This window comes from Hipposideros armiger, unplaced genomic scaffold, assembly GCF_001890085.2.
Source record: "Hipposideros armiger isolate ML-2016 unplaced genomic scaffold, ASM189008v1 scaffold_561, whole genome shotgun sequence".
In the NCBI taxonomy this organism is placed as follows: Eukaryota; Metazoa; Chordata; class Mammalia; order Chiroptera; family Hipposideridae; genus Hipposideros; species Hipposideros armiger.
In genome coordinates, this window is record NW_017731911.1 from 794,918 (window position 1) to 807,735 (window position 12,818).

The 12,818-nt window shown below is 49.0% G+C and overlaps 2 protein-coding genes and 1 long non-coding RNA gene across 3 annotated transcripts in view; 2 read left to right on the forward strand and 1 right to left on the reverse strand.

Moving 5' to 3' along the window:
• Positions 1-2,356: 2,356 nt before the first annotated feature.
• LOC109371307 (uncharacterized) lies at positions 2,357-5,963 on the reverse strand. The gene is made up of 3 exons (XR_002121852.1): positions 5,873-5,963; positions 4,561-4,659; positions 2,357-2,396 (listed from the first exon to the last, which is right to left on the reverse strand). It is a non-coding gene; the product is annotated as an uncharacterized LOC109371307 (long non-coding RNA).
• Positions 5,928-9,275, forward strand: VAMP8 (vesicle associated membrane protein 8). Its single transcript, XM_019623745.1, has 3 exons — positions 5,928-6,034; positions 7,382-7,540; positions 8,819-9,275. The coding sequence occupies exons 1-3, from the start codon at positions 6,032-6,034 to the stop codon at positions 8,957-8,959; spliced, it is 303 nt and encodes a 100-aa protein (XP_019479290.1). The 5' UTR covers positions 5,928-6,031; the 3' UTR covers positions 8,960-9,275.
• A 2,617-nt stretch (positions 9,276-11,892) lies between these two features.
• The window catches only part of VAMP5 (vesicle associated membrane protein 5), a gene marked incomplete at its 3' end in the record, with an annotated part of 6,491 nt that continues 5,565 nt past the window's right edge, over positions 11,893-12,818 (forward strand). Inside the window, exon 1 of the mRNA XM_019623750.1 lies at positions 11,893-11,984. The remainder of the gene's footprint in view (positions 11,985-12,818) is intronic.

Here is a 12,818-nt window from a genome sequence, read left to right on the forward strand (position 1 = left end):
CTTGAGCTTAGAGGCCACGAGCTGGCCCCCAGGGAAGCCAGATGGCGACTGGAGCCCTCCACAACGAAGATTGAAGAAAAACAACTTGGCTGGTCCCCTTCCCCAATTCCCCAACACTGTTCCCCTCCCCCAATTCCCCAATAAAATCTTTTTTAAAAAAGTTCTTAATAGTCTTGGGGGAACTGAGAACATTCTGGGTAAGAGAAATATAGCTAATAAATGAGCACGTCTCATCCCATGATTTTAACTTGTTTTTGTTCAGGGGTTGATCTCCAGCTTACTCTATCAAGACCAATATACAAAGACTCATGGCATTTAGCATTCATTTAGCCATAAAATAATCCAAAATTTAGGAAAGAAATTTCTTCATGGATTGTTTCTAATAAAAATTGTTTTTCTGTCTGCACTGTGGAGAAAGAAGTCCTCTTTCAGATCTTTCAATTCAGTACTCCAACATTTAGTGAGTGCCCACTATGTGCAAGGTATATGTTATTTTCTATGAGGGGTACCAAAATAAAGACAGCCCCAGCTTTCACAGAATTTAGAATCTCGGAGGAGTCAAATATGTATGCAGTTAATGGCAAAGCATATTGTAGATTCTATAAAAGATAAAATGTTGATGGAGATGAGAAGAAAGAAGTTAACTTCAGTGGGGGAATCTGGAAGGCTTCTTCGAAGCAATGTCTTAAATACAAATAGACTTTCCGTGGACAGTGATGAGTGAACCAGAATATTCAGTCATCATGAGAAAGGTCCACTTGAGCAAAGATATAGAAGGGGATGGTGTGTTTGGGGAAGGGTTTGTAATTTGATTATGACTGGGGTCTGGGCGGTGAGTCACAGGGGAGATAAGGTAGGAAAAGCATGTTGAGAACAGTCTTGGAATGCCAAGCTTTGGAGTTTGGGTTTTACCCTGCAGGGTGGAGTTCCTCAAATCTTTGTTTTGGAAAGATAACAAGTGGAATGGAGGAGAAAAGAAAAGGTCAGTTTGGAGGTGGATGGAATTGTCCAGAGAAGAGATCATGCTAGCATTACCCAGGAAGCAAGAGCTGGAAAGGAAGGGGGGAACATGAGAGACACGACCAAGATGGAATCAAGACTTAGTGATATCCCATTACATGTGTAGGATGGCTTAGGGACTCCTAGCTTGGGAAACTGGTAGACTGGGAGTACTTCCTACCCAGGAGGAAGAATATGCGAAAAAGATAAATGGGTTGGTTTGGCTATTGGAAGTGTCTATGGATTGTCCAGTGCATTGGAGAGGCAGCAATGGCAATTGAGAGAGAGGTCAGGACTGGAGATACAGATTTAGGGATTCTCCATAAATGGCTGTCGAAACCATAAAGGTATTGCACTTCCCCAGGGAGATAGGGTTTCTCAACCTTGGCACTATTGACGATTTGGTCTGTATAATTTTTTGTTGGAGGGAGAGTGTCCTTTCCATTGTAGGAAGTTTAGCATTCTTGGCCTCTAGCGATTAGATGCCAGTAGCACAAACCACCCTCCACCCCCAACAGTTGTGACAACTAAAAATGTCTCTAGACATTGTCAAATGCCCCCTGGAGGGCAAAATCAACCCAGTAGGGAACTGTTGCTCTAGGAGAGAGTGCAAAGTCAGAAGAGAAGATGGCCAAGGGCAGAACCTTTGGGTTCTGTCAAACCTAATGTTGTTAGAGAGTGGTCCCTTCTCAGCGCAAAGTCCAGGTCCTTGGCAACCCGAGCAAAGAATTGAATGAGATGCTGGAGTAAAGTAACTGAAAAAGTAGTTTATTCGAAGAGATAGTACATTTCAAAGAGTTTGGAGCGGGCCACGTACAAAGGCAAGGCTCAAAAGGCTCAAAAAAGGGAGGAAGGGTTTCAAAAAGGGAAGAAGCGGTAAAAAAGAGCTGCTAGCAGGGTGGACTTCCTAGGACTTGGAGTTTTTATCCCCTTTTTCTAGAATGGGCTGTTCCCCTATGGGCGTGAGACCACTTGATTGGCACCTGTGATTGACAAGAGATACTGCACAGGAACTAGAGACTGGGCTGATCTAGTTGGGTATTTTGTGCCCATTTGTTATCCCACAGGGGTAGGTAATGACAACACAAAGGGGCCATGCAGAAATGCAGAGACCCAATGTCTGCCTCTAACTGCCTGCCTTGTTTTCCCCTTGAGAGACGTGATCCCCATAAAATCTCTATGGGAAGCTGGGGGACAGGAGGTCGCTTCTTCTGTATCTGCTTCCTGCTGGGCAGGGGCGTAGAGCTGTCCTTGCCTATTAGGGGATTCACGGAACTCTCACCCTAGCTGATCTCAGATGAGAAGAAGGGGTCTCGAGTTCCACCTGGAAGACTGTGTTGGCTTCTTTGGTTGTGACTGGCAATCTTGTTGGGGTGTCCTCTGTATCCCCAAGGTCCCTGAATGAGGAAAAATAGATTTTAATTAATAAATCTGTTAGCTCTCATGAAGCCTGTGGCCATTCATCCTGTCACTCAGGTAGAGTCAATTGTCTGGGCCCAGAATGGGTTTGGCATTTAGCTTACTGGCCTGGGGGATATGAGGAAGTCACAGGCTTTCAAGTAGCTATCTGAAGCAAGGGTAGGAGACTTCTGTTGTTTAGGATTCAGAAGCAGAGGGATAGGAGAATTCTATGATTCAGGTTAGGAGCAATCTTTAGTCTAGGATTCACAAACTGGTTAGAAAAGTAATCAAAGCCAAGAGCTAAGGAACTAAGAAACTAGGGAGGAGACTTAACATTTCTATACTTAACATTTCTATAGGAAAGAAAACTTAAAAGTTTCTCAGTGGTGGGGGTGCTGCTCAGTTGGCCAGTAACACTAAGGGCACTGTCAAAAAGGAAGAGAGCACATTGGAAGAGGTGGAGGTGATTCTGTCACAGATGGGGTGCCCAGTAGGGAAAAACAGGGGTTTGGAGACAAAAGAGGCTTTCGCAGTGGTAGCACTCTATGATCCTTCAAGGAGCAATTCCGATTGAGCTTCCTGAATGTGCCTTTTCCTTGTTTTCTAGCCTTTTCCCTGAAAGGTACAGGGATAAACTGCCCAATTGGGTCATAAATAAGAAGACTGGGATATATACCAATGTACCCCAAGGTTTCCCTGATTGTTTTGCAGGCTGTTAATATTTCTCTTCCCCTATTTTCTGTATTGGTTTTCTTTTTCACTTGTAAAGTGCTTTAGCAGAAATATAGAAATTATACCCATGTCATTTAATCCCAATAATAACCCTGCAAAGCAGCTTTCATTCTTATTTCCGTTTTGCAGTTGAGAAAACTAAAGCTCCCGGGAGGGAGTGGCCTGCCCAAGGCTACACAGCCAGGCAGTAGAAGAGCTGATACCCAGAATCCCCTGATCACACGGGGACTGAGAACACTGTTCATCACACCACATTGCTTCCTTGGCTGCAGCTCCCACCACTTAGATTTTTTCCTGACAAAGTTACTGACATTCCATTTCTCCTGGGATAGAATCTTCCTTGACTCTAGAGGAATCAATGACTTTTGTTTCTTGTCTTGTACCCTGCCTCTAGTATCATTTCTGCTCATAGCCTATGTATGGTGCAGTGCCTTACTGAATGTCTCACATTGTGAGGGTGTTAGCAAGGTGGTCTTCTGGCAAAGGGTAACATTGTAATGTTTGCACAGGTGAGGCCAAGCCTGCAGTCATTCTGCATGGTGAAGATGAGAGTGAACAGGTCTCAGGCCCAACTATGGGCACTTTGGAATCTCCCTGACAGTTGCTGAGTCTAGGCCAAGACTCAGCTCCCTCAGGACACCAATGTATGTCCTAGGCTGGCAGTGGCATACCAGACCCCAGTAACTCCTCAAGTATCGTAACCCTGATTCCCACTCTGGGACTGCTCCTCACTGCTTCCTGCTCCCCTCAGACACCCTACTCTGGCCTTTGGTTTCTTGGCAACTCTCATGTTCCTCTACCTACCACCTCACTTAGCACCTGAAACTCTTAATAATAGTAATCACCATAGCCACCATTTACTGAGGGTTTTCTAAGTGTCAGGCACAGAAAATGAGGTAACTGAGGCTTGGCAATGGTATGGAAGTTTGTCCAAGGTGACATAAGTATTAAGGTATAGATCAGCATGTCTAATAGAAATATAATTTGTGTCACTTTTGTAATTTAAAACTTTCTACTAGCCAAATTAAAGAGAAAGGAAACAGGTAAAATTAATTTTATCAATATATATTTTTTAATTTAACTCAATACCAGGGGTGCCAAAAAAATGTATACACATGTATTCATCTTTTGTTATCGGTAAATATTGAGTATTACAATTTTAATACAGTTTTTTCCTTTCTTAACATGTATATACATTTTTTTGGCACCCTCTCTATAGCCAAAACATTAATTGACATGCAATCAACATACAAAATTACCAATGGGATATTTATGTTCCTTTTTTCATAGTAAGTCTTTGAAATCCAGTGTGTATTTTGCTCTTACATCACATCTCAATTCAGACACATTTCAAGTGCTCAAGAGCTATATGTGGCCAGTGGCTGCTGTGCTGGACAGCACAAATGTAGATTAAGATTTCTGACCCACCTCCATTTGGCCACATTGTAGCCTTTCTAAGGATGGTGAAGAGTGGGGCAGCCACATTCTCTGTGAAAGCAAGCTGGTTTTGTCCACCGAAATTCAGGCCTGTAAAACATAATAATCTTATCTAATTGGGGATAAGATTTCATTATAAATTAGAATAAAGTGTCTCAAGATGCTACAGAGGCCCAACATTTATTAGACCTTTTAAAAAGTATTTGTTAGAAAGGCTGACATTTTCCCCTTGGAACTGTTACTTCTGGGATGGATCAGGTATGTTTCTCTCTTTCTGCATGTCCCTGTTATTGTTCTGTCTTGATAAACATTATACCATCTGGAAAGAGTGAATTTTCTCTGGCCTAGAGCTAGATTGGTGAAAAAAATCCTTCACCTGGGCCTCCTCTCTGTTCCACAGGACAGTCCTCTCATCTTTTTTTGATGGGGCTCACTAACCCTAGTAGTGTGGCCCCTGAGGGAAATGCAAGATTGTTGAACTCTGGAAGGAAAGGAGGAGTTGGGGCGCCATCATTTTCTGATTCACACAGTGGACAGTCCTTCATTCCAGGCACTGTGCTAGGCACATTGCAGGTGCTTTCCTTTTACTCCTCACCATCGCTCTCTGAGGTCTCCCTAGAGCAGCAGTTCTCAACTTTCCTAATGCCGCAACCCCTTAATACAGTTCCTCATGTTGTGGTGACCCCCAACCATAAAATTATTTTCATTGCTACTCTATAACTGTAATTTTGCTACTGTTATGAATCGTAATGTAAATATCTTTTTTGTTTTCCGATGGTCTTAGGCGACCCCTGTGAAAGGGTCGTTCGACCCCCAAAGGGGTCGCGACCCACAGGTTGAGAACCGCTGCCCTAGAGCCTGCAAAACCCAAAGAGGTGAAGAGGTTCACACAGGGTCACCCAGAGAGTAACCCAGAGCTTCTGACACCTGAGCCCCAGGATCACAGCATTCCAGACTTTGGGGGATTACTGCTTTCTCCCCACCCACGGACTTGGAAGCAAAGATTGGCCAGCAAACTGTTCATATCTCCTTTCTTCTTCCATGTGAGCTAGGCCTGGCAGGGTGCTTACAGTTGAGTTCAGTCTGTAAAAATTGGGGTCAGATATTCAGGACATAAAAAAAGAGACAGGTGCCCTTTCTATATCAGGAGATCCAGCCTCAGGAAACCTGGGAGGGGTATTTCCTCTTTCTTTTCTGGTTCCTGACGAGTTAGAAGACTTGGGGTGCCGGGGAGCCCTGTTGCTTTAAGTCTAAGCCCTGTTTTGGGAGGAGACTGGGAGGGCGGTGGAGGGTGCCCGCCTACCTGGGGGAACCCGCGTAAGGTGTGGCTGGATCAGCTTGGGATGCGAGGTGAGCAAGGGGCGGGCTGAAAGTTGGAGCAAGCAGGAAGTGAACCGAGGGCCGCCCCGGGAGGAAACAGACTAGGCGAATTCTGCTTCTGACAGGCCTGAGCCGCTGAGACATGGTGAGTGAGCTGGGAACTAGGAAGGGGTTGATTTACAGACGAGCCAGAGGGGCTGGGGATCCGGAAAGGGGAGCTGGTGGCAAGTCCGAGGGCGGGGGCAGCGCTGACTGTGGCCTCTCTTTGACAACTAGCTACAAGTAGCTCTGAGCTGCCCAAGCTGGTGTTCCTGCCACTTCTCTACTCCCTTCCTCCCGTGACCTCTCTGCTGGCCTGGAGCGGGGCTTCGGTGGGGGTGGAGGATCTGAATTCCAGGCAAGGAGTTGCCGAGAGGCCCTTCATCGCCTCCTCCAGCCCTCCCCCCTCGGCCAGCTGGGTGTTGTAAAATTCCTAGGCAGCGCCTCTACTGTTCCTAGCGCGGATTCCAGCCCAGCGGCTGGAGCTCTCCCCGTCTGCCTTTCACTTCAGCCCTGTAGCGAAACCTAAAGTTTCTCTCTCCACGGAGTCCAAGGAATTTGTCTCTTCACCGAGTCCAAGGAATTGGCCTCCTTTCCCTAAAGTTGAGGAAGAGCCAAGAGTTTGTAAAAGAACCAGAAGTTGGCTCTCTGTGACAATTTACTTTGGCCCCACGCCCTAGCCCGTTTCTGGAGATCCAGTGGATCAGGGAAGGGAGGAACTTAGGAACGTTTTTCCCTCCGTGTTCAAAAACCTTACGAAGTCTCCGGTTGAGGCATTAATCAGGGAGGACTTGCACTCCATTTTCCCCCAACGCCCAGGCTGCTGTTTTTATTTTAATATCTGCTTAAGTGGCGATGGTTTGGTGCCCACGCATGGTGCTAAGCGGGGCTGGGAAAGCAGAAGTTTGTGGCCCAACGGCTCTCTCTCATGGGGCCTTGTGAGGGACTTGGAGCCTAGCTGCTGGTGCTCTGGGTCCCAGAAATTAGGCTGCCCTAGAGGCCCTGGCAGACGCGGCTCTCCAGCTGCTGTCTTCTAGAGACAGAGGGTTGGGCCAGGTGAGGGGGGTTCTACTGGCCAGCACAGACATTTTCAGTGAGGACCCTGTGGGATCTGGAAATTGGTAAATAGTGGTGGGGTTCTGCGTTGTGAGATGCAGCTCAGCTGTCCCTCTTTGAGGAGCAAGGAAGCAGAGGAGAGGGATTTGGGGGTGTGCTTCTTTTCCTTGTCAGGGACCCTGAGAATCTGAAAAACAGTTTGATCTCGTCTAGCATCAGGAGCTTAAGAATGCATTTGTTTTTTATTTCATGAGTCGTCCATGAAGACATTCTCTTTGTAAACAGTTCAAGCATTACAAAAAGCGAAAGTCTACCTTATCCCTTCCCCTCCTTTAAGCTCTGATGCTGTCTCTGTTCTTCCACATTTGGCCTAATTAACCCCTGTGTTGCTGCCCAGGAGGAGGCCAGTGGAGGTGGAGGAAATGACCAAGTGCGGAACCTGCAGAATGAGGTGGAGGGAGTCAAGAATATTATGACCCAGAATGTGGAGCGGATTCTGGCCCGAGGAGAAAACTTGGACCATCTCCGCAATAAGACAGAGGATCTGGAAGCCACAGTGAGATGGGAAGCCCACGGGGCAAGAGGAAGAGAGGGGGGGAGGGGGGATCTTTGGGGATTTGGGGGTTGGTGGTGTTGGGAGCAAAATGAGCAGGCGGGAAATCTGCCTCTTTACCCGTTCTGGGGATTGATGTGAGCTGAGTCCCCACTTATCCTGTTCTACTCCACTGATTGGTACTGGGTTCCAGGGAATGAGTCCAATGACTGGGGTTGGGGGGCGGGGGCTGACCCATGGAGGCCTTTTTCGAGACAGAGAGATGGTGTAGTGAACTCAGGCATTCTTAGGTTTCTCTCCTGTGAAACGGATTTTCCCTTTGAAGGCTGCCCTTGACAGTCATTTGAACATAACCTCCCCAGGGCAAAATATTGGCTCTGGAAAATCCTCTGAGGGCCTTTGGCCTTCTCCAGGAGTTATAAGGCAGGGGGTGGAAAACTGCTAGAGTCTTGCTGAGTCAGCTTAAAAAAAAAAAGCTGGGAAGAGCAGTGAAATTCTTTGATGGAGTCATCTGCTTGCTGAAGGCTAGAATAATATCTCCCGCACATCTTGCTAGACCTCATTCTTCCCTCTGTCCACTCAGGGGCCGAAGCCAGCTGCTCAGGGAGGGAGTAACTCTAAAGTTCAACAAAGGCTGCAGCCTAAGGTCCCCCTGTCCACAGGGAGACGCTGGATGCAGCTTTCTGAGTCCTGTGTGTAATCTTGGGTGTAGCTCCTTTGTTTCCCTGGGACTTATGCTTCTTTCCACAGCCTAACCTGGGGAGCATGGCTGAGTGAAACATAGTTTCTGCAACTGCAGTTTAGAGAGGAAAAGCACTTTCTTTCACTTCCAACCACCTTATCGCCCAGATCCCTCCCCCAACTTCAGCAGTCCCCATTGGACCAGGAATCCTGGAACCAGGAGACTGTTGGGGACTGACTGGACCCTGGAACCTGTCCCCCTCAGCCCCAGTGTCTGCCCTTCTAAGGGCAAATTGTGCTGCCAATGTTACACCCCTGGGTGTGAGCATGTGGAAAAGGCTTCTCAGTGTGCATGACAGTGCAGGGGAGAGAAGAGAAGGCAGGGGGCCAAGGGGAGCCCAAGAATTCTAAATTTAAACCTGGCCCACCAGATGGTTATGAAGGTATATTTGTCAAGGTAGGAAGACAGGACATTTCTATTTAACAGTCTATTGCCTCAACTTATCACTTAAATATTTAGATGTATGGCATGTGGGCCTCTGTTTGTACTCTTGTTCCAGTGAGAGGAGGCACTGAGTCACTCTACCTTATCCCCTACAGTCAGAGCACTTCAAGACAACATCGCAGAAGGTGGCTCGGAAGTTCTGGTGGAAGAACGTGAAGATGATTGTCATCATCTGCGTGATTGTTTTTATCATCATCCTCTTCATTGTGCTCTTTGCCACTAATGTCATCCCCTAAGTAACTTAGGGAACCCTTCTCACCCTGCCCTCCTCTTCGGGTTTACCCTCCATGGTGGTCACCAGGAGGGGCCCTCTTTCCTGTCCTTCTCCACAGGGAAGCTGCTCAGTCCTCCAGCCCCTGACTCTGAGGCCCCTCTACCAATTGTCTGCCCCAGGGAGTACCTTTGTCCCCCCCCCCCCCCCAAAGGAGAGAGCTGGACTGTGGCTGCATTTCACGGGTCCTCAGAGTTGGTTGGAGAGACCCAGAGGGCCCAGCATGTGGCTGGGACACTGACAGTGGCTGGTAGGCAATAAAGAACCTTCAGTATCCCTAAGTTTGTGAGGTGCTTTCTCCCTTTGCATTTGACCTTTGGCCGTTATCTCCTTGAGGACAAGATTCTCCCAGTTGCAGCCCAAGTTGTTGAAGGGGTGGAGAGCAGAGGTTTAGAGAAGAAAGACAGAGCCTTCCTATCTTTCTTTATTCCCCCTTGTTCCATTCATTGTCACAGGTCTCAAGAAGAAGAATTTTCTGGGAGTCTTGGCATATGGAAAATTCAAAATCTTTATTTTAGGGTGGTATGCAAGATTTCTAAGTGTCCCCCTTGGGTTTTGCCATGTCCCTTTATTACATTTCTGCTGGCAACATTAACCGAGATTTAAGGCCTACCCGGGCCAAACATTTAGAATCCTGGTTAAGGGCCTCCTGCCTCTCATTGTCATCTCTCTTCTGTGGCCCTGTTGTTGTCTAGAGCAGGGGGTTAGAGGAACTGTTTTGCTTTTCATTCGCTTATGGTTCAGCAGATTCTATTTGTCTTTTGTCTGCTTCTGCCCTTTCGGGACTTAGCAGGGCCTCTGGGTCTCAGCTGTCCTCGGGGCGAGCAACTCTCTCCCATGTCCCATGGCTGGGCACAGTCAGTATCATAGGACAGGGCCTATGGCCTCCTTTCCCTCCAGGTACAGTGGGACTTTCTGTCTTTGAGCCTCCCTCCTTCCCACCAGGTTCTGCCATCATTGTCACCCTTTTTTTTTTTTTTTAAATTGGAGAACAGTGTGTTTTTCCAGGACCCATCAGCTCCAAGTCAAGCAGTAGTCTTCAACCTAGTTGTGGAGAGCGCAGCTCGGTGGCCCATGCGGGGATTGAACCAGCAACCTTGGTGTTATGAGCACTGTGCTCTAACCACCTGAGCTAACCGGCCGCCCCGAGCATTGTCATTCTTCACAGTGCCCAGTCTGCCTTGGTTTGGGGGAAGGGTTCTTGCCATCTCTGCCTGTCCCTATTTCCCACATAGGCTTTCCAGAATTGAAAACAACCTGTTTTGGGGAGGGAGTGGGGAAGGGGGGGTGGGGTTCAGAAACAGGATTTGGGACTAATGGTGGCAAGTCAAGTTCTGGAATTGTGCTCGAAAAAGTAGGGAGGGAGGAAGAAAGTAGAGACAAGACTCTGGGTGGTCTCTGCCATGACTATGTCCATTGACTCCTCAGTCTACTCCCAGACTCCAGGGCCAAGGAACCGGGTCGAAACCTCCTTGGGACCCAGACCATCCAGGGTGGGGGTGAGGTCCATGCTCACAGGGACTCAATTCCAGGGAGGGAAGCCCTCACCCCCCTTCCTCAAGAGGGCCGCATTTGAGATGTTGGTGGCATGGGGTGGGGTGGAGAACAGAGGGCTGGTGACTTCTTTGCAGCAGTGACAGGAGAGGATGAGGATGGGCAGATTCAGCTCAGGAAGGTTCTGGAAGGGCTGTAGACACTCCAGCTTCACCCTTCCTCTGAATGAGGAGCAGGGTTATATCAGGGCAGGGCCCCACTTGCCTTCCTTCAGAAAAGGGAAATGCAAAAAAGCTAGAGCTGGCAACTTCTCCATGACAGTCTGTTTTCTTTTTTAGCTGAGGTGAAATTCACATACCACACAATTGACCATATTCTTTTATTATTATTATTTTTTTAATTTTAATTTTTTAAAAAGATTTTATTGGGGAACTGGGGGAAGGGAACAGCACTGGGGAACCCGGGAAGGGGAACAGACAAGCCGCTGTCCCCCTGCTCCTCAGTCCAGCTGCGGAGGACGTGGCCCCACTGACCCATGTTGGCACCATCATTGCGCTCTTCCCTGGTGAAGCAGATAGGTCGCTGGCCACTGGATTGCCACACAGGCGGCTCCCGGCAGCCCACGCAGACCGCCGGCCGCTCATGCAGGTTGTCAGCCACCCATGGCATCACACCGCAGCCTCACCGCAGCCTACGCTGTCGCCACAGCAGCCCCGCTCCAGGTCGAGTTGTTGCCCACCATTCCAGCCCCAGAGGGCATAGGGTCACCGGCCCTCATGTGGGATCCTCTGCCCAGAGCCGGTGTCCCAAGCCAACTCTTAACCAACGCACCACTCAGCCGGCCCTACAACTGACCATTTAAAAATGTACAATTCAGTGGCAGGTAGTGCATTCACAATGTTTATTGTGAATAAACTTTCTTTAGTTTCAGAACTTTCTTTCTTTTGTGGGGAGGGGTTTTTAAATATGGTTGAAATACACTTACTAAGGTGGCAAAGACCCTGCCTGGCTGTTCAAGCTGTCTCCAGTGCCTAGCACACTGCCAGACAATAGTGCTCATACAGACGTTTGTTGAATGAATGAATGAATCATACCTCCCCAGGTAAGCCCGATCTACCTGATCTTGGATGAAGCCACAGAGGCCTCTCTGAGCCCACTCCAGAGCTCACTCCACTGTGCCCGTTTCATAGATTGGGCCCCAAGGTATCGCCTGCTTGCAGACCTGGTCCCAGGCTGCTTAGGCGTAGTAGACCCTATTTACGAGGCTGGAGTCATATGAAACTGGGCGCTGGCAGCCAGGGAGGAGGCGCTCCAAGGACCCCGGTCGCTGTTGGCCATCCGCTTTCGATTTGAACTTGGCCTCAGTTGCAGCTAGAAAGAGCGCACCCCCAGTCCCCGCCCTGCCCCGCCCCTCTGCTTCCTCCTGGGCTCAGGCACCCGGGACCCGCCGTTCTGCGTGCAGAGGAGCCGGAGCAGGCCAAGCGGCAACCGCGATGGTGAGGACCCTGGCGGGGCGGGGCGGAGTGGCCGGGAGGTGGGCAGAGGGCAAGCAAAGGGCTGCGAGACAGGATTCCAAAGTCCGAGGGCCTGGGCGCCCTCCAGGACGGGCGCCTGTGCTCCGGCGAGGTGACAGCTCCAGGAGCAGGGACGGGGCCAGACCCTTCTCCACTCCCGGCGCGGCTGGGGAGAGAAAGTGTGGCGTGTGCCCCGTCCAGGCTGCCCTGTGCCCAGCGATCAGGACTCGCTTCCACTTCGTTGAATCAAGTAGTTACGAGAACCGGCACCCAAGTCAGACTGAGATCCTGAATTACGTAGTGACCACTTACTGGCTCTGTGACCCTCGGGGAGTCACTTAACCTCCTTGAGTCCCCTTTTCCGCATCTGTGAAGTGGGGTCAGCAATAACTGCCTTTCTGGGTCCATGTGAGGTTAAAGGAGATACAATGGCAGAGACCTGCCTGGCACTCAGAACCTGCTGCTGAGAAGTGGTAGGTAATGTGATGATGACCTCTTCAGCCTTTTCTGGGGCTGTTAGTAGCCAAGCCTGGCGGGGGAGTTGGAAACCTGAGAGGATGGGGTGGTGGAGGCTGAGCCAGCCCATAACAGTGTTTTGGAGGAGAAAGAGAAAGGAAGATTTTTACTATAAAATTTCCACTGAAGTTATCAGAGTGTGGCATAGGCCTGACTCCATTCTAACCCCTATCTAGGGACATATTCCTGAGCTGAGTCATCCCCTGCTCCTGCTTTAGACTCTGGCCTCTCTCTGCCTCTACTTGTCATCTCCAAGGCAAAGGTGTTAGGAACAAGTGGTACCAGTTGCTTTCCCTCCTC